Source organism: Sciurus vulgaris (genome assembly GCF_902686455.1).
Source record: "Sciurus vulgaris genome assembly, chromosome: 5".
Taxonomy (NCBI): domain Eukaryota; kingdom Metazoa; phylum Chordata; class Mammalia; order Rodentia; family Sciuridae; genus Sciurus; species Sciurus vulgaris.
Genome location: NC_136465.1, coordinates 141,520,797 through 141,542,346, shown reverse-complemented (window position 1 = coordinate 141,542,346; position 21,550 = coordinate 141,520,797). Strand labels below are relative to the sequence as shown.

The following is a 21,550-nucleotide window of genomic DNA, read 5'->3' as shown; positions in this document are numbered from 1 at the left end:
TGTGATATTTAGAAGGAAAAAATTTCACTTAAGCCAAATATAGTTAGCACAATTAAATCAGCTTAATAATTTATTTTTAAATGAATGAATTATTTGTCAAAGTGCCAAATTTATTTGTCTTTTAGCTTTAGCACTGATAGGAATTTTTAAATTATGCATCTAACTCCTTCATAAAATAAATAGTATGGAACTGCCTTAACCAAATAAGAAAGAAGTCATGGTGCTATAAGTGAAGACATATGAAGAGATCATAGAAAATTAAGAAAGAAAAGACACTCTTCCACTATTACCACCATCTCCTAAGTTTAGAGCAAAATTTTATACCTGGAATGATATTGCCTACAATAGTGGACACTTAGTGATTGAATCCCAGGTTCCTGTTCACCCAGGAAAACTCTGCCTGAAAACATTGAGCATTCCCTTTCAGGAATCATCCACTGACCCCCTCCCATCATCCAGTGTATGACACTACTCCAGGTGAGGACCCTGATTGACATAAAATCAATTCTTACTCCCTTGTACTAGCAATTGTATAGGTAAAATAGTCAACTCATAGCAATCACTAACCACACAGATTTATTCATCATTAGGACATCAAGGCTTGAACTGGGAATTCCAGGACACAGACCATCTCCCTTGTTGGGGTGACATGACATACTGATGACTACAGTGCTTTGATCTGCTACAGCTTCTGGCTTCCTTGAAGAAGTCCAGATTGAGATAAACTTATTCTTCATCCAGTGGAGTGCATAGCCAAGGAAAGTATAGAGAAAGGAACCAGATCCCTCATCATACCTTTCCTAAAGTCCCATCATACATTAATACTTTTCTTAATTTGCAAGGTTGTAGATTAAAAAATATATGAAGTAAACATTTTATTCAAGCATCAAATCTTAATCATCAAGCTGGTGCATCAGGATGAAAAAGGTTGCTGCTGCTGCCGACATTTCACCCCTACAAATATATGGGGTACTGAGGGCAATTTAAAAAAAAAAAAAAATCAACTACACAGCAAAGTAACTGTTAAGAATTCAAGTTGAGATTTTTGAAGGGAGGAAATTTCTAGTATAAATGCGCAACTCCATCCCTCACCCCAGCTGACTTCAGGGTTATATAGAGCTAGATGTCAATAAAGGTTTCCCATTATAGTGTCCATGTTCAGTTTGGATCACACTCTTGTTTATCTCAACTTTTTCAGTCAGCACCCAGCCTGGTGGTCCTGACTGCACTCAGATGGCCCTTTAACAATCTCCCTCTCCCACTCTGAAGGTCATAGAGTTTAGGCAATGATCCTTAGTAACAAAAAGGTGATCCTAGAAGATCCCTTTTCTACATTGTTTAGTTAAAAATCCAGCAAGCAGAGTATCTGTCTCCTTCAAAGCAAGTTCAAGAACCTTCTATATTTAAATATGATTTGCAACATTATGTTATCTTTTGTATGTTTAGAATGCCAAAATGTTTTTGAAGTTAAATAAACAGTATTACATTTTTTTTAAAAAAGCAAGAGGTGAGAGCAGAGGAGAAAAAAACATGAAAATCAATCAAAAATCTATCATTCAGATGTGCTAAATCACAGGAAAAAACATCCATTCCTAAAGTATGAGTTCTAACTCAATAATCACTATTGAACTATATATACTTCCACATGATAACTAAGTCACCATTAAAGTCCATGACAAGGAACATTTTCTCTTGTAAGGAAATATGCAAATCATTTTGGCAAAATTTTATACTAGATATTTATGCTTTTTTAAAAAAGAAATAGCTATTCATATCTATTCATATAATTTGCTTAGGGCAAGAACCTAGTCTTACTCATTTTTGAGTTTTCAGCATCAAAAATAATATCAAACATTCAAAGGACAATGCATAAACTTTTCCTGAATATTTGTTTAAGTTAAAATAGATAGATTTCCTACAGATTAACATTTATTGTCTGTGTATATAAGTAACACTTTAAGTATTTTTACATTGTTTTTTCACATTGAATTCTATCAACTTGCAATTTTTTAAAACAAAATTGACATGTAATAATTGTATATATTTATGGGATACAAGTTGATATTTTGATTTCTGCATATGTTCCATAATGATCTTAAAATGATATTAGTGCATCAACTTGAAAGATAAGGAAACTGAGCACAGAGCTGTGAAGGATCAGAAAGTTGAATATAATTTCTGTTCACCTATCCAGGAGACACAAGAGCCAGTACTTTTAAAATTTGTTATGTATCCACAGATATATTTAGTTTGTTTCCTTTGACTTATAACTTTTTAAAATCTATGTAACATATTGTAATATTAAGCCTAAATATAAAGGTACATATAAGCTGTATACTTCTTAATAAAACTGGGAGATGTGCTCGGAACACTGTATTTTTTCAAGATGGCCTAAGTTCAACCTTCACAGAAAATAAAGAAGAAATAAAGATGTTTAAGTCTGTGACCTTTCTATGCCTTATTTTTATCATTTACCTATTACAACAATTAGTACCTCCTTATTAGGGGGTGTTAGAAGAGAATGAGTTAAAATATGCCCAACACTTCATTAATTCTTAATAAAAAAGAGTTAGTAAAAAATAAAAGTATTGTAGTAATAATAGTAGTAAACATTCATTTCCATGTAATGCCCAAGCTCAACTGTTGTTTCTTGCTTCTTAGCATTTTATTGAAAGCCACTGCTTTCTTCAGTATTCACATGGGGAACTGAGAGTACCACAACTCAAATTATAAAAATGGGTCAACAGGGTTCAAAACAATGCAGTGGAAGAAGGAAAAGAAATATTAGAAGATATAAAAGATCTTAAAACAGTGCTCACTATTAGAAGGAATAAAAGCTTTTAAGATCCATGCTCACCACAAAGTCCTTCTGTATAGGATGACAAGTTAAACCGGAAGCTGAAGTGAATGTCTATGATTCCTGTAAGATGAGCCCACTTTATGATTAATCCAGCTGGGGTAGTAATCACATACATTGTACCAGAATCCTCTATGGACAGGTCTTGATTTGAAAAGGGCAAAGGCACAACAATAGAATCCACTTCCACCTAGAATAATATAAATATATCTGTTAGGAAGGTATTTAAATATACACTAATCAAAATCAGGATAATACAGATTATTCCATTTCTTCTGATGTAATATAAACTATTTTTTACTTGTTTAAAATTTTATTTCTCTAGCCTAAGGGATATTTTAATAAGTAAGAAAAGAGAGATAAGGAAGACTATTTTTTCTCTTCCCATTATTGAATGACAATTGGCTTTGTATGCACAAGTCAGCTTAGGAAAAGAAAGACACAATCCCTTTCAGGAAATAAAACATAATCAATTTCAGATCAAACAAAAGAAAAATTATTTCTCTGTTATTGCCACAGCTTCTCCTAACTTCTAAGCCCTTCTGTTTTTCTGTGTGCCTTGCTGTATTCAGTATTCTTGCCTCACTACATTTTAGTTTTCTCAAAACTTAACTTTCTTCTATGTTATATATGCCTTTATGTCTGTTTCTCTCAATACATGTTAACTATTATATCCTAATATGAATTTAAGATAATATTTCAGGATGTTTTCTTTAATCTGGGTTCTTTCTTTGAGTTCTTAAATCAGTGTTTAACTGTGATAATGTTCATAACAGTCATCTGTCAAACTTGATACAAGACTAATATTCCCTGTGATTCCACTTCCTGAATTGAATTGGATTCTAGATTGAATTTTAGCATATATACTTGGTAATATTAAAACAGGCAGTCTGAGAATTACACTTTGAAAAACAATCCTTTTCATAATGCCAATAGCATGGAGTCATGGGCTCTAACTAGCAATATTGTTTTTGAAGTTGCATCTCATTAATCATCTAATTTCTCAACTTTATATTTTGTTCATTCTCCTGCCCTGGGCTGAAACATTATTCCTCTATCTTCTTCTCATACTTTAAGATTTATTTTAAGTGTCACTTCTTCCAAATAGAAACTTTTGACTCTCCTATGACTGCTTTCTATTTCTACATCTTAGTCATAATTCTATCACTGTACCTCCTTGCTTTCTAGTCTGCAGATTGAGGCATTCCCCACACAATTAAAAGTTACTTGAGATTAGGACCTGTGTTTTACCATGTAAACTTGCTTAAATAATGGATTTTTTAATTGACTATATGACCAGTGATTGGCCAGTGATAAGTTTATCTCATACCTAAAACAAGCCCTTCTGCACAGATGCTCAAAATAATGGCACTGACCAGATTTGAGTTTCTTTTCAATTCATATTCTGTTATTGTAGCAACTTCACCAAAATTAAAATTACACACAAATGCTTTTATCCAAAAAAGTACATCAATCACATATTTTAGGTTTCATTTAATTAAAAATTTTTAGTATCTTACTATATTTCAGGCTCATTTTATTATTATTTTCAGTCTAGAATCTATGGACCTGTGCTAACTGATGAAATTATTTCCAGAAAGCCTATAACATCTCAGCCACTTTAAGCAAAATCTTTACACATCTTTTTCTTATACTTCAGAGAGGACAATTTAGGTCTGAGTAAAGAACCCAGAAGATAACTCACTTTTCCATGGTAAACACACATTCCTTATGATAAGGGTTTTTCCTATAGAAACAAGTGGCTACTTTCAAGCTTATTCATAACACATTGCTCTAATTCAGTACAATAAAATTAAATATTCTTTTTCTTATTTTAACTATCAATTATTCATCAAAGTTTAATGATATGAATACTTCAAAACCAGCCCTCCCGCCTGTTCTCTTAGTGGCTTTCATTGTGTTTGCCAGGGCCACCTCTCTTTTCAACACTGTGATCCCTCCTCTTCCCGTCATTTCACTTTGTCTGATTTGAAATGCAAACATTAACTCTGTTATGAAGAAGCTTGGCCACTCATATTATCTGAGGAGCATTTGCATGTTTAACAAGGCCCTTAAGTTAACCTCAGAGGAAGGAGATAAATGCAACAGTTGGCACATAAATGGAGGTAGACACATAAAATTAAGCAACACATTTTTAGGCTTCCCATGAAAAGAATGATTAGCCATAAGAGCAATGAAACTATAATGATATGTTTAAGTTTCCCTCTTTTTCCAAATTTTTTCATATGATTTCTCATCTTCAAGTCATGTAAGGAAAATTTTTAATTGTGTTCTTACCTTTCTTGCTACCCTGTTGACAAGAATTTTATTTATAGATGTTGTCACATTTAACTTCTTAAAACAAAGTCCAGAGATTCTTCCAGAGGAAGCCTTATTTTGAAAAATATTAAAATTTAATGGTTAAACATAATTTAAGTTATAAACAGAATTAATTTATTAAATAATTTGCAAATACTCACTAGCTTTTTAAATGAGTTTCCATTCTGAAAAGAAGTACAGAACACATTTTTTAAAATTTTAACTGCTTTATTTAAGATAGTATTCACATAACATACAACTAAGCCATTTAAACTATATAATGCAATGGTTTACAATATACTCATAAAATGGTGTGATCACAAACCATTAGAAGATACTTTAATTATCCCAAAAAGAAGCCTTGTACCTATTAGCAATCTCTCCCCACTCTTTATTATGGCCAAAAATCATTTTTAAAAGAAATTAATTCCTTGACTTTTAAAACATCATTTAGAGTAATATTACATGTCTCTAAGTATATTTACCTAAAACATTTTTATTTAAATATCAGAAGATCAGGATAAGGTTTTGAGCACCTTTTTATTCTTAGAATCCTAGATGTTACAGTATACCTCAATTATACATTTACAAGGAAATGATCACAAAAATAGATTAGGACCTACCTGATTCAAGGAACATTTTTCAATATGAGCAACTATGATCTCCCCAGGAATTCTGACTAAGATATAAGAAGCCATACTATACAATGCAGCATTGTTTCCATCAAATGTAATAATGCTCAGTTCTGACAACATGGAACATCGACCTAAAATAAAGTTATGGAAAGTGGAATTAGTCTATTAACTATTTTTGTTTTTAGTAATAGTTGCTTTAAAAAAAAATATTTTAACTTAGCCTTCTATTTGACAAGAAGCAACTCAAAATGTAACATACCGTGGACCAAAATTTTTCAATCAAATGAAGAAAGTTCAAAAACAATAATGACATAATGACATGGTCAGTTCCAAAAAATAGCAATCTTTCCTGGTTAAAACATTAGTCAGCACAGAAGAAATGCAAACTTACAAGGACATTCCCACTCAGGGCAGCAGATATCAGTGTTCACTTGAACAGGTCTTCCCCGGAAACCACAGTCCGGCATTTCCAAGTCCTTTGGGCAATTAAGAGACCAGTTGTATAGTGTCCATTCCATATTAAGGCATATATATTGGCTACAGTTATATACAGGATCAAATTGCTGAGGCTGTTAATAGAACAGAAAAAAGTAGTACGTTTTTTCCCTATTTTCAACTAATGTTCTCAGTTGAAGTCTTAATTTCACAATGACATTGCCTATAGTGTATACTTTCTAAATACAAAAACTTTTTGCATATTCTTGTTTTTTTTTTTTTTTTTTTTTTTTTTTTTTTTTTTTTTGGTGTGTGTGGTGCTGGGGATTGAACCCAGGGCCTTGTGCTTGACAGGCAAGCATTCTATGAACTCAGCTATATCCCCAGCCCTAAATAAAAAAACTTTTGAAAGAAAAAATTTAAAATTTCACAAGTTTTTGTTGATGCGTCCTCTCTATAATATTCAATATTTACTTAATTAAAGCTTTATTTTAATATGGATTTCCATCAGAATTACCCATACACTCAGACAAAATAAAGTCCTTTCCCATATCCTAGAGGTTAGCACTTTATAAGGAAATTTGTAAGATGGTAGGTAACCTTTCCTATTATGTTATGTAGAGCTAGTCTGTGAATATAACTTCTGTTCATGTTGGTTTAAAAAAATCACAACTTAATCCAAATATCTCATTAAAAATTCATATGTGACATCAATTTAATAGCACATGGTTAGTGTAATTACAAATTAATTTTATATATAGCTCAAAACTTGTAGATAAATAAACGTAAGTTAAAGCTTTCAATGTTTATAGATCACATTCTATTTTAAAGTAGGTAATAATTATTCTCTCGGTCTTTTAATGTTAGATACATTCTTGTCTCTGGGCATTCTCACTTACTAGTCCCATTTGGAACATTGTGACCCTATTCCTCTGCATTGTTCAGTCTCTCGACATTTTTAGATCTTTTGCTCTAAAGTTACCTAATTGGTGAAGATTTTCTAACTAACTTATTGAAAATAATTTAATTATTCTCCTGAACAGTGCTTTCTAACATTTTTATATAAGTGAGTAATATGATGTGCTTACTGGCAATCTCAGAAATTTCAATATAATGCAAAATCCATAAAGGCAGGAGTTTTGGACTACTTTTATATTTTATCAATAGTGCCTGAACAGTTTTTGTCCAGAAATGGTGCTAAATAAATATTGATTAAATAGCTAGTTTATCGAAATGAATGTCATTTTTCTCAAGTATCTGCTGAGAAAACTATTAGCTCTAGGGGCAAATGACTATCTTTTTTGTTTGCCAATGTACTGTTATCATCTTGCACATTCCTGGCATATAGTAGCTGCTCAATAAATATTTTATGATGCCAGATTGATGGAGAAGGCCACATTAGATGACTCTTTATTAAGAAATCACATTTAAGTTCTTACTTAAATGTTGCTTTTTCTACTGTGACTAGAATATAATTAATAAGAATTATCTGAGTCAGTTAAGAAAGCAGTTGTTAAATGTAATGCATATTATTATTATTATCTTTTAGCAATGATAAACTCAAAGAGTTTAATGGTGCTTGAATAGTGATAAAGAAACGAGAGCAAATACTATAAGGAAATAACAAATAGCTAAAAGAGATTATCCAATCATACCTCACATTCCAAACCTGTTGTAGGCATTAGTGTGTCAAATACAGTGATTTCTGATGGAGTAATCATTTCTGGAACTATTAAAAATAAAAATGAAATTCATTAGTGGAATGGTATTCATCATGTATGGAATGCATGCGACAGAAAATGTGCGAGGAAATTTTATATAAATTATCTCATTTGTGAAGCAGATAAAAATACTATTGTCGTTTTACAGATAAGGAAACTAGGCAGTTAGGAAGTCAGTTTGAAAAGTGGCAGGAGCAGAGTTCTCACCAGGATTCTGATTCCAGGGCCCCGGCTTTCCATACCCATTCTATAAACCCTTCACTGTCTCATGGCATTAACACAGGTATTTTTACCTGTGGGATGTCCCCAAAGAGTCTCAGGTGTTACCAATTTTGTTGCATTTTCCAAATAACTAGAGAAGCTGGCCCCTTTCCATTGGTGAAACCTTGGTGTGTCCCTTGCAAGCAGAATAGTGATGCTCTGGACCACACGGGTGGATGTGGTGAAGGAGTGGTCAGGAAAAGGGAAGACACAATTGGTGAACACATTTGTAAGGCACTTCCATGCATTCAGCAGTACTAGAGAAATCTCTAAAATATTCGGTCTGAATAAGACAGAAGAGACAAGAATGATCGGAGAAATTCTCCCACACTGTGGTTGCAATGCCCATCATTGACAGTAATAAAAAATACGGTATTCATTTCCTGTTGTTGCTGTAGCAAATTTTTGGTGTTGCTTAAAACAACACCGACTTCTTATTTAGCAGATCTGGAGATTAGAAGCGCTTTTAAAACTGAGGAATCAGCAAGGCTGTGTTCTTTCTTGAGGCTGTAAAATATAATGTGTTTCCCTGCCTTCAACTTCCATGGACTGCCTGAATTCCTTGGCTTGTGCTCCCTTTATTCACCTTTAAAACTATAATTTAATATCTCTAACTCTCCCTCTTCTGACACTACATGTCTCCCACATGGATAATTCAGAGTAATCTCCCAGTCTTCAGATCCAGTCATAAAATCGATGAGCATCTTTACATCTGCAAAACCCTTTGCCATGTATGGTCACGTATTCACAAATTCTGGGGATTAAGTCCTGGAAATTTTGGGGGGGCCATTACTTTGCCTGCTACAATGACATAAAAGATAACTTTTACATTTCTGGTTAAATAATTTCTACAAATAACTCCCATTCTTGTTATTATTTTATAGCTCCTAAATTGAAGGATAGGTAAAGTACAACAAAAATTCTTTGGTTTTAGGAGCAATGTCCATGATACATGAATTAGATGTTGTATTGTGTAGAGTGTGATATTTAATATGACTTAAACATCTTCATTTCCATTATCGCAAACTTTCAGGCAAAGAAAGATAATATAAAGTTCTAGTACAATACAAGGACAAAGAGTCATGGAAAATTCTAGTGACTGAGTTCAGTGGTCTCCAATGTGAAGGAGTGCATTGTTATCTAAAATAATTGAAAGGTTATAAGAATTGTCTGGGTATACAATAATAGTCAAGATGTCTTGACAACTACAGCTTCTCCACAAGTTTTGAAATTGAGAAATGTGAGTTCTCCAACTTTTTGCTTCTTTTTCACGACTGTGTTGGCTATTCTAAATCTTTGTAATTTCATATGGCTTAGGGTCAGTTTGTCAATTTCTGCAAAGAAGTAGCTAGGGTTATGACAGGGATTATGTGTACCTATAAAACAAATTTGAGAGTATTAGTATCTTAATATTAAATCTTCAAATCAATTTACTTCAACTGCTTAATCCCTTCAGTTATGTTTTTGTAGCTTTCATTGCAGCTTTAAGTCTGTATTTCAGCTCTTTTGCCAAATATATTCCTAAGTATTTCATTCTTTTTCAATGCTATTGTAAATGGAATTATTTTCTTTCACATTGTTCATTGTCAGTGTATAGAAATACAGTTGAGTTTTTATGCTGGTCCCGTATTCTGCAACTTTGGTGAACTCATTTATTATTTTTAATAGGTTTTGTCAGATTCCTCAGGATAATATCTCTATCTATCTATCTACCTACCTACCTATGTCATCTGCAAATAGAAACAGCTTTACTTTTTTTATCCCTGGGGGTCATGAAGTATAGTTGTAAGTAAACAGTTTTACCCTTTTGCAATACATGTTAAATATTGATTGGGGAGCTATTAGGTCAAAGTAGACAGTAGCACTTAGAAGAATTAATAGTCTATGCCCTGGATGTTAGAATGCAGTCTTATTTAATAAACTTATTCCCTCCATAGAGTGAACAATGTTGGAAAAGTTTCTCTGGCCCCTCCCAAAGCATGCTTTTACAAAATAGAGCAACTGCTCATCTCTATAAGGGTGATAACACCACTCTCTTGTGACTTTCATAAGGTTTAAATGTATTCCAAGTATTTAATCCAATGCCTGGCACATAATAAGTATTCAATAAATGTTAGCTAATAAGAATAATTGTATAGTGATGAAGGGTTATAGAAAATAATAGTTCTAAAAGACAGCTCTCCAAAGAAAAATGGAGAGAGATGCGGCTCAGGAGGAGGGAGGGGAAACTACCCACGGAACAATGGGCCCTGGGGGAAAGGGGTGGAAACTGAATGCTGGGCCCTAAACTTAGACCTTCCTGCATGGCTAATTAGTCCTGAACGGGAGCACAGCAAATACCAATGGGCAAGATTTGATACTCATTCCTGGGATCTGGACTCTTATCGCCCCAGACAACACTGAAGTTTCAATCTCTTTACAACTACCTTCCTAAATTAAAGTTTTAACCTGTTCAACTAGCCCCTGACTGTCAAAACTGCATGCACACAGCTCCCAATGATTACATCATTGTACCCTATAAAACTAAAATCCCCTCTGTAACTGAAGGCCATTTTCCTATCTGGAAAATGGGCCCGAATGGCATCTGAATCCACAAAGGAATAAAGGCTTCTCTGAATCTGTTGAGGTCTGCTGCCCGTCCTTTTGTGCTTACAAGTAATTATGGTGAGTCTACAATTTGGAAAATGTCAAAAGACTCCTAAAGTCCTTCAATGATTCACCATTACCTCGGGAAAAAAAAAATTCAAAGTTTTTTGCCATGAACCCTTTCTTTACCTAGCACCTAATAATTATTTTATCCTATCTTTTGGAACTATTGCTCACATACTGCATGTTCAAGACACACTGACCAGATGGAAGTCCCTTCATGTGAAATATTCTCTAACATCCAGCCTTCTACACTTACTGATACCATCTAGTTAAAATATATTTCTTCCTATACAACCCCTACCTTCTGTTACCCTTCTGAGACCACAACTCCAAAATAAATACAATGCCTCTCCTATGTACTCTATGTGCACTGTCCTATGTACCCTGATTGTACTGCAGTCATCCCAAGGTATCCACGGGAATTGATTCCAGACTTCCCACACACACCAAAATCTTTGGAAATCAAGTATTTTCATATACCTTATGTGCATCCTCCCACATACTTTAAATCATCTCTAGATTAATTCTAAGACCTAAAACAACATAAATGCTACACACACACACACACACACACACACATATTTGTTATATTGTATTGCTTAAGGAATAATGACAAAGAAAAAAAATCTATACACATTCAGCATATCAGTGCAGATGCAATCTTTTTTCCCAAATATTTTTGATCTGCACTTGGTTGAATCCACAAATGAAGAACCCACAGATATAAAAGGTTGACTATAATTCACTAGACTGTGGACTATTAGCTATTTGGGGGTACGGCTATGATTTATCTACTATGTTTTCAGTGCAAGGACAGTGGCTGACCCCACCCGGTGCCAGGACAGTGGCCGGCATAATTGATGCTCAATTAAAACTTGTCCAATATAAATATCTGAATTTGCACTTTTCTAAATAATAATTCCAGGAGAAATAATATGATTAGCTTGGCAAGCCCCACTGTCAGTGGATTTATTAAATTCTTTCCTGAGGCGAGTTTCAGAGTGAAGGAGGGAAGCAAGCGTAGTGAAACCTCTTACAGAGCCTGGAACAGAACAGCAAAAAGGCAGCAGAGGCTGCAACGAAAGCTGAATTACATCTGCCTCTCCGCCTCTCCTTAGAACCAGCTCAATCGCTGCGAAACTTTAAGCAGGGTTTAGTAAAATCTAAATTCTGGACAACGTGAGGAAAATCCTAGTAGAATCCTAGTCGTCTATGCCAACTAAAAGAGTATGCAGACCAGTTGAAGAAAATGTGATGTGCTGAGCCCACGAACAATTCCTTAATGAAGTAAAAGTGCCTGCTGGGTTTTCTAGTCAACAGGATTATCCTAATACCTGCAACTCTGGTAAGTGTGCCAAGAATTACATTATGGAATGCTCATTTTACTGTCTAAAATTGTAACAATACCTGAAAACGTGGGTAGAGACAGCTCACCTGGTGGCACTAATGCTGGCTCTGTGGGAATCGCAGGGATGCCTACAAAGAAACAAAGATGCTCTGCCTCAATTCGTATTTGTGTAAAGTAAGACCCACATAATTCATACAGGGCTCTTTCCCTTCAAAGAAAATGTTTGGGAGGAAAAAACAGGAGGGATGTGAGAGGCAAGATGTATATGATTTAGAAAGTAATTAGGAACAACACCATGAAACCATGGAAAGGGTATTAAAGAAGACTCTTATGAGAGCTTATTACCTAAAATTTCTGTTTATAACCACCTGCTTCATAGAGGAAAAAAAGGATTCATGCTTTTCACTTGTCAGAGCAAATTAAGCAAGGTTCATACTTACAGTCTCCTGGATAAACACATTTGAGCGTGACCTCATCAAGGATCATATTTTTAGGGCAGTAAGGCAAGCATCCTTCAACTCTTTACATGGAAAAAAATCAAATGAAAAAGTGTAAAATTAAAGAAAACTGCATTGAATATATGCAAATAAGATACAGTCTTCCTAAAATTTTCTGTCCCCCTTATCAAACTCTGAGGAGTACTCCATTTGCTGCCACTCCATCATACTTCAGTTTACAAAATCACAAGCAAGTAGATGATAATCATTATGATTAAGGCAGAATTTGAACACAGAACATTCAAAATACATACTTATGTTTGAGGAACATTAAGGCCAAGTGGAAATATAGGAAAAAAATTGATATGTTAATCTATATTAGTTGTGTTGTTAGTTTCTACTTCTAAATCCCCCTACATCCGAATGGACTGACATGATCTTTGATTGTCCTTGCCTTGAAGATGTCTGTAGGTCAAAAACAGCATTTTCAATGGCTTTCCCTGCCTATTATTAAACCTATACTCATTGAAAAATGAATCCAGACCTCTGGTGGAAGGGATGGAGACAGGACAGTGTTGCCTGTGAGAACAGGGCAGGGGAGCGTCACAGGCTGTGTTCTCAATAGCACTGGAGTCTGTTCCCACTGTGGAAATCCCAAGAGAGGAAGTGGTTGCATATGACCCACAGGAGGCCCAGTTTGAAACCCCAGGACATTTGGCCATGATAAATATCTTCAGTTCTTTGTCTGTAGCACTGATGCCAAGTTAGAGTCTCAAATTTCAACAGTCCATGGTTTTGGGCTTGTGGACCAGTCAGGACAGAACATCCGGGATAGTATTCTACTAAGGGAATAAAGCCAACCTAAGAATTGAGATTACATTTTTCTCTTGTCCAATTAAAGCTCAGAGTGCAATTTATTCTGAATCTAAGGAAATAAATGTGATCTTTCAAAAATCAAATCTGACTATTAGATTCATACATTCTACAGAAAATTAATGCAAATATTTTCATAAAAAAGACTTTCTTATCCACATCCAAAATACAGCATCAAGTTGTAATAATAATTTTAGTACTTTGTAAACATTTCCTTTGACTTCATCTATTAATAAAGAATTTGGACAAAAATGGTCAAGGCCTCTCCACTGTGGGTCAGTGTAACCACTAGAGGGAACTGTTCAGCAAGCGAGTTCAGGCAAGCAAATTCAGGCAGCGCTAACAACCAAGGAAAACTCTTTGCTCTCTTGTTGTAGAATGAACCTTACTGAGACAAAGTTATCCATCTTTTGGATACCTCATTCCTGTTAATTTTTGTGTGGGTGTGGTCCTTTGGATTTAACCCAGGGGTGTTTGAACACTGAGCTACACCCTCAGTCAGTCCTTTAAATTAGTTTGAGACAGAGTTTTGCTAAATTGCAGAGGCTGGCCTGGAACTTGAGATCCTCCTGTCTCAGCTTTCAGAGTGGACAGGATGACAGGAGCGGGCCTGGATTATAATATTTTTTCTTTCAGTACCAGGGATTGAACCAGGGATGCTTAACCACTGAGCCACATCCCCACCCCTTTAATATTTTATTTTTGAAACAGGGTCTCACTAAGTTACTTAGCACCTTGCTAAGTTACTAAGGCTGGCTTTGAACTTGTGATCCTCCTGCCTCAGACTCTCAAGATGGTGGGATTATCGGTGTGCACCACTACACCTGGAAGGTTATAATTATTTTTTAAAACATATATAGTTAGCTTATATGTGACCAATTGCTCATTCCATAAAACAAGCTTGAATAACAAAATTTTAACAGGTTTATAATTCTATTCTACCCTGATCTTTATCAAGCAGAAAGAAAAAAGAAAAATCAATGTTACTGATATTTGAAAAGACTGTAGGTTACCACTAAGTGACGTCACCCTTAATTTTTTATACAGTTCAACTATTCTGTGCCTATCCTCTTAAAATATTTTCTAAAAACTATTAATTTTCCCTTTTTAAAATGTCTTTCTAGTCACAAATACTGGTTTCTCTTTATTTTGTCATATACATGATAATCTTCTCCACTTTTCACTGATAAATATAATGTCTCAGATACAGAATGGTACTTAGTATAAATACTATGTATGGGAGTAACAATTTATAGTGTGCTACTTGACATATTTTCTCATGAAGAGTTTTTAATTTCACTAGATATTTTTATTTTTAAATGTTTGCTTTGTGCCAGAAACTGAAATCACCTACAAGAAGGCTGAGAGTTCTGCTGGGGGCCTGGAGGAAGGCTACAGGAGCACTTTCTAGAAGGATGTTAGAGTTTGACTCTAAAGTCATGGCTCCATATTTGAGTGAAAGTACAAGGTGGAGCAATGGTTAGGCACCGCAGCACAAGGTAAGGAAACAAGTGGGTGTGGGGAGTCATCCTTATCTAGCAGAATCAGACTAGGTTGAGTTATGGGACACAGAGGTCTGACTTCTAGGAACTGGCTGCCACGGAGGACTGTCCCAGGTTGCCGTGGAGTATGTGGCACTGTGTGGAAGTGGTTCCCTGTCCGGTTCTGTGATAGTTTCCCTGAGAAAATGGCTCCCCTAACTCCACCCCATCCTGTTCATCATTGAAGAAGCTCCTCCAGGTCTTGGCCCCCATTACCTGTATGGCTATAAATAAAGGAGAGTTGGGCTACTCCATGTTGTTAGAGGTCAGATATGGCCAGATCCGTCACACCCCCTCTCATTTGAAAAGAGTATTGGCTCTTGTGTGTTTATTGATTAGATAAGTTTATGGGTAATTGATTGATTTATAGTCAACATTGTCCACCGACAGTTAACCCTTTTCTCATCCTCTCATCCTCCTGGGATGTGGCAGAAACCCCCACAGGCAGGGATGAAGGTGGAACTGAGAATCAGCCTGACAGGGGTGAAGTTTCATCCTGAGTCCTCTCAGTACCCTAACTATTCCCAAAGAGAAAGAGCTGTGGGTCAATAAGCTGGAAGCATTAAGGAGCTGTCTTCAATGACTGTGGAGATAGGTCATGTCACAAAAAAAGAAATAAGCCAGCCAAATGACACTTCAAAATATAGCTCAATTTCCACCACAGGGTCCGCTCCTTGTTTAAAAAATGGCTGGTTACATTCTCTGCTTCCACTTGCTTCTTCCTAGTCTCCAGGTCATTAAATCCAATGAACATTTTTCAGTCTCAAAAGTAATATCCTCAAAAGCAGATTCTGCAATTTTTCCTCCAAGGCTGTTCCTCTTTATATTGTTCTTATCTCAGCTACTGACAACACAGTCTTCTATGAAATCCAATTATTTGAAATTGCCAATATTTGATCAGTTTCGACTACAAAAGTGGCAGCTTCATGTGGTTTTACCCAATAAATGCTGAGACCAAATTTGAGTCCTTAATTCTTCTTCTCCTTACTCATATGAAACCCACTAGCACACCCAGTGGCCCTAAATTTAAATTAAATTCAGAATCTGATTACTTCTCATAACCCCAAGGCTGCCAACTTAGTCAAATGCCCTTCATCTGTTATCTGTGTAACTGACCACTACTTCCCTGTCCTGTCCCTCCCCATCAGCCCACTCTCAATACAACAGTCAAAATAATTTTTAAAAATATAAATACAGGGCTGGGAAGATAGCTCAGTCGGTAGAGTGCTTGCCTTGCAAGCAAAAGACCCTGGGTTCGATCCCTAGCACTGCAAAAAAAAAAAAAAATATATATATATATATATATATATAGATAGATAGATAGATAGATAGATAGATAGATAGATAGATATAGATCTTGTGACTCCCCTGTCCAAAATATATAAAAGTTTCCTGTCTCACTCTAAGTTCTTACAACAGGCTGCAAGACAGCATCTGATGTGCCCACCACTATGATCCTCTGGCTTCTTCTCCTACAACTTGATTCTGTCCACTTTGCTCCAACAAATGTCCTCCTTGCTAATCCTCAAATACACCAGACATGTTCCCATGCCAGGAACTCTTCTCAGATCAAGACTTGCCTAGATACCACATGGCCAGATTCCTTGCTTCCTTCCCATCTCTGACCAGACATCACCCTGTCAGTATGTTCTTCCCTGACCACCAATTTAATCTAGCAAATACATGCACACACCTTATACTGTCTCCCTCACCTTCCTTTCCTTTTCTCCATAACACGTCATCATCTACCAGTATGTTTCATTATATACTTACATTTGCATTTATTTTCTGCTTCAATCTAATAATGCACAGGCTCAATGAGGACAGGCACTTTTATCTATTTTGTTCAGTAATGTATCCCTGGCAGCAAGAATTCCTAACACATAGTAGACATTCAACAATTGAATTAGTATATTGCACATACACATTTTCATGAGAATGATTGTCTTTAAATCTAACATAAAATTTACTGAGGACAGAAAACTGTAAACATGGAATTTGCTTACTTAGTGGTAAACATTACTTACGGTGGAAGAAATTTACATGCTAGTGCTTCAGGGTCACTGCATGTTTTAAAACAGGGAGAGGCACAAGGTTCATATCTCCATTCACACATCCTCCTGTAAGGCACTACTGCCTGGATTTCTGGCGGGGGGGAAATAAGTGTATATTGTATCCATTTTGAATGCACAGTTTAAAAACTAATAGTTTATGATATGAAAGCTATTGAATAAAAATATTGTTATTGCTTGTTGATCAAAGCATTTCATGCTCAGGTTACATATCTAAATGTTACTCTATCTTCCAAAGATTTTCAAAAGGAAGGAGTTAGAAGAAGGAAAGTTCTAAATCTTCCTTTCTTTACATTTAATGAGTTTTCACTGCTTTTCATGTCACAATAGTGCCAACCACTTGTTTGCGATTTAATTTTTTACAAAGTAATTTTTGTCCATTATTCTATTTTATCCTTGCTACAACTCTTTGGGGTACATATTTTTTCAGGAGTGGGGTGCATTTTATTTCCAAGCTCAAAATGAAGAAATCAAGGCTTCAAGCACAGACTTGCCAACTTCAGACAACTAGGAAAATGGCAAGACCAAACACATGGGTCATAATCACAAATCTAGAGTGAATGTTCCATCAGTGTTCTCAGAGAATTTAGTACATGGCCTCATAAATGGTATTATTTGAATACAAAAAAATAAATGAATGTATTTGAATAATACATTCTTATAGTTATAAAACCTTCCCTTTTGAAGATTTTTTTCTCCTGAATACCGCTAATATCCACCTCTTCTCACATGATGGAGAAGCCATTCTGAAGCAATGCAAAATTATCTCTGAACAAGAGAATGTAGAAGGCAGAAAAATTCCAGACACTGGTATGGTTCATGGACTTGGGATACAATTTAATTCCAAAGTATGGCAAGGAAAATGAGACTTTTTGGAAAACTCCCAAGCATCTAAACTAATCTTGAGTTCCTGGGCTCATGGATCCTAGAGAGGATTAATTCTGAGACAGAGAGTAGGTCTTCCCACCAGAGTTTTCCAGGCTTAGGAAGCCCACAAAGATCAGTTTCTGAGACTCTGATGATGCCACTGGCTGCAGTTCTCTGAGCTGTAAGCAGGCCTGCTAGGTCTGCTTCTAATCGATGTCTAGAGTAGAGGGAAACAGGCTGGTAAACCTCAAGTAAATTCAAGGTTCTATGCAATGATGTGTAGGCATGTCAGTGACTCTTTTTCTCAAGAGCACATTGCAGAAGCAAAGGCCCCACATGATCTTAGTGGGCTTCCCACCTGCAGTTATTACAATAACTACACTCTGAGGATGTACTATTCTGGGATAAAGAGGAACTATCTGGACAGCCCAGGTTCTGCCTTCCTCCTGCATAAAAGAGGAAAGTTTGTTTCAGCAATGCCAGTGACCATGGAGTACAAAATCCAGAGTGGACCACTTTCATGGCCCCTCGGCTGAAGTGTAGCTTCATGAACAGATAAGACTCCATTTGCCCTAGACAATTTGCCTAAGCCTTGAGGCACTGGTTCACTGTAGACCCTAAGCTTCTGTTAATTCTTGCTGCCTCTGTGAGAGTAATAAAGTTACTCTATTTGACTTGTTCTGTTGCATCGAACTGGAACTAAAAATGTAAGTGGTAGAAGTTTTAGAGCTCCTTTTGCCTGGCCCAAAGACCCTCAATAGGGTAGAACTCTGGCAAGCTCGGTTTGTGTAAAAGTTCCTGCCAGACTTAGAACCTTTGATGGAATACAGGAACTCTATTCAATATGCAAACTTTTGAAACCAATTCAAAAAAATGTTTTAATCCAAAGATTCAAGAGGTTTACAAAAACTTATGTACAATAGAAAGGGGTTCTCCCTCTAAGACTGCTTCAGGGGTTTGGGTTGGTTAGGATGAAACAATTTGCTTGGGAGATTTAAGGTAGAATCAAACTCTTGGATTTTGAAAACAGAACATGACTTTTAAACATTGTATAAATCCCAAAAAACCAAAGGCCAAATGTTTTCCCTGATAAGTGGATGATGATACATAATGGGGGTGGGGGGTGGGGTGAGAGAAGCATAGAGAAACTTCAGATTACATAGAGGAAAATGAGAGGGAGAAGGGGGTGGGGGTATGAAAGATGATGGAATGAAACAGACATCATTACCCTATGTACATGTATGATTATACTAATGGTATGAATCTACATCGTGCACAGCCATAGAAACGAAAAGTTGTACCCCATTTGTGTACAATGAATCAAAATGTAGTCTGTAAAAATAAATAAAAAATAAATAAATAAATAAATAAATAAATAAATAAGAAGCGAGATTGTTTTCTGAAACTCTTTGAATTGCTACAGACCTCTAGCAATTCAATTGCGGTAAGGCTCTCTGGAAACAAGATTAGGTTTTTGCTAAGCTAGGGAAATTCTTCAGAGGTCAGTGGAACCAGACACCCTTGAAGCAAAAGACAGAGATAAACATCTTGTCCCTATCACTGAGAATATGATCAATCACAAGTTACCTCCTAGGAAAGAAAAAGTAAAAAGTGGATACTATCACTAGGCATCAAGAGACATGGTGGGTACTAACCCCAAAGTCCAGACAGTACTGATAGAATACTTGGGGTAATAACTATAATTGTTTCTTTAGGGTTGTTTTAAGCAATTTATATCAACTTATTTAACCCAATAACTGAATGAGATAGGTATTATTTCTCCTGTTTTATAGATGAATAAACTGAGGGGTAGCTATGTTAAGAAACTTATTTAAGATCATATAATTCTATCTACTTATGTACAGCAGAAAAGATTTTAACACTAAAAATTAATAAAAACTCTGCATAAAAAATTAGCTATTTGTTCTCTTTTTGGTGATCCCAGGAGACATACCTTCTATGCTGAAGCTACTTGACTGCTTGAATTCTTCAGAATCATCATATTTTGATGCTTTGACATTGAAGTCTGTGAATGTGATGAAAAAGCCCTTCTTGCTGTATAATTCAAATGCACTGTAACCAGGAATCCAGAGGTCCCGGTGGTGGAAAAATGTTGCACTCCGATGAAAGGCTGAGTTTGCCTCCCACAGTTCCAAGCTAAGACTGTCATCGTTGCGGACACACAGAAAATAGTTGGGCCTTTCAGCAGATTCCAAGGAGACAAGTGCCAATGCTGTAAAACACAGAGCAGTGTCTTGACAATTCTTTGGGGTCTCAGGAGGAGGCAGATCGCTAACACTGGCATGATACAATGTACTTTTAACCTTAAAAAATATTACTACACAACTACCATGTGTACTGTCAATTTCAAATATTTCAGGAAATGAATTCAGAGATCTCTGAATAAAAACATGGTATTTTAAATGCAGTGAATAAAAATGATAGTTTCCCCCACCTCCAAATCAATCTTGAGTGACTTCTATTTCTTAAAATAATTTTTAAGGCCCTTTGGGAGGAAAACAGAAATATCAATCCCAGAATACACAGTTACATACAATTGAATGATTAATTAGAAGTATATTTTTGTATTTACAAGTTTAACATTATCAAATGCACTAAATCTACACACAGACTGGATGCTAGAAAACAGTGAGAAAATAGAGAAATAGATCAATTTAGGCACTTCAATATTACTCCATCCTTAAATGAGCAAATTTCTTGTAAGACATTTTTCTGCATTAAGAAAAGATTATTTACTCAATATTATTGTCTATTTCCCAAAAGATGATTGAATGGCTAATGAGTAATTAGGCTTTACAAAATATTGTTGAATTAACATCCTTTTTTGTTATGTGCTTTAAATTTTTCTTTATATTTGTAAAATCGATCATATTTTTAATTGAGATATTAGACTAATTTTCTAAAACAAATATTATTTGGATTTTTCTATCAAGAACATTACTTTTTGTAAATCATAAGATGAAGAACTGTAGCATATTCAATATTATTTCAAAGGTACTTATTGTGTAGGAAAAATCTGCAAGTCCCTCTGGCGAGCACTAGAAGATGCAAAGAAGAAAGAAATTTTTATATATGAGGAAAAAAATATGTCCAACATAAATTAAAACTTCAGACAGTGATAGGTGCTTTCAGAAATTTTCTTTTTAAAAGAATTTATCCTAACTGGAGAATTAGAAGATTTCTTGAAATAAGTAAAATTAAATTGGATTCACTCATTCAAGAATTTTTTCATAAGCTTAAACAACATGACATGCTTGGTTCCAGGTAAACTACAGAGTAATAACTAGTAAAAATGTAGCAGAGCATCACTGGACCACAAGGGAACCTACTCTCAGTCAGCAGAGGGTACCAAGTACAGACCTTCAGGTGCAACCAGTAAACATAGGCCCAGGTTCTAATAACCCAAGATGTGTCTGTGAATCAGGACAGATGAGGCCAGATGAAGTTTGCTAAGGACAAGGCGCTGCTTCAGTGATTATCTACATTCTGAGATACACATACTTGTATTTAACAT

The 21,550-nt window shown here is 35.4% G+C and overlaps 1 protein-coding gene across 1 annotated transcript in view; it reads right to left on the bottom strand.

Annotated features, from left to right (window-relative positions):
- OTOGL (otogelin like) overlaps nucleotides 1–21,550 on the bottom strand; it is a 122,831-nt gene that overhangs the window by 23,421 nt on the left and 77,860 nt on the right. The window contains exons 33-42 of the mRNA XM_079141184.1: nucleotides 19,970–20,248; nucleotides 17,104–17,221; nucleotides 12,666–12,745; nucleotides 12,312–12,353; nucleotides 7,902–7,975; nucleotides 6,203–6,380; nucleotides 5,800–5,942; nucleotides 5,338–5,361; nucleotides 5,156–5,248; nucleotides 2,858–3,047 (exon numbers count right to left, since the gene is read on the bottom strand). Of these exons, the coding sequence (XP_078997310.1) occupies nucleotides 2,858–3,047; nucleotides 5,156–5,248; nucleotides 5,338–5,361; nucleotides 5,800–5,942; nucleotides 6,203–6,380; nucleotides 7,902–7,975; nucleotides 12,312–12,353; nucleotides 12,666–12,745; nucleotides 17,104–17,221; nucleotides 19,970–20,248 (1,221 nt within the window). The remainder of the gene's footprint in view (nucleotides 1–2,857; nucleotides 3,048–5,155; nucleotides 5,249–5,337; nucleotides 5,362–5,799; nucleotides 5,943–6,202; nucleotides 6,381–7,901; nucleotides 7,976–12,311; nucleotides 12,354–12,665; nucleotides 12,746–17,103; nucleotides 17,222–19,969; nucleotides 20,249–21,550) is intronic.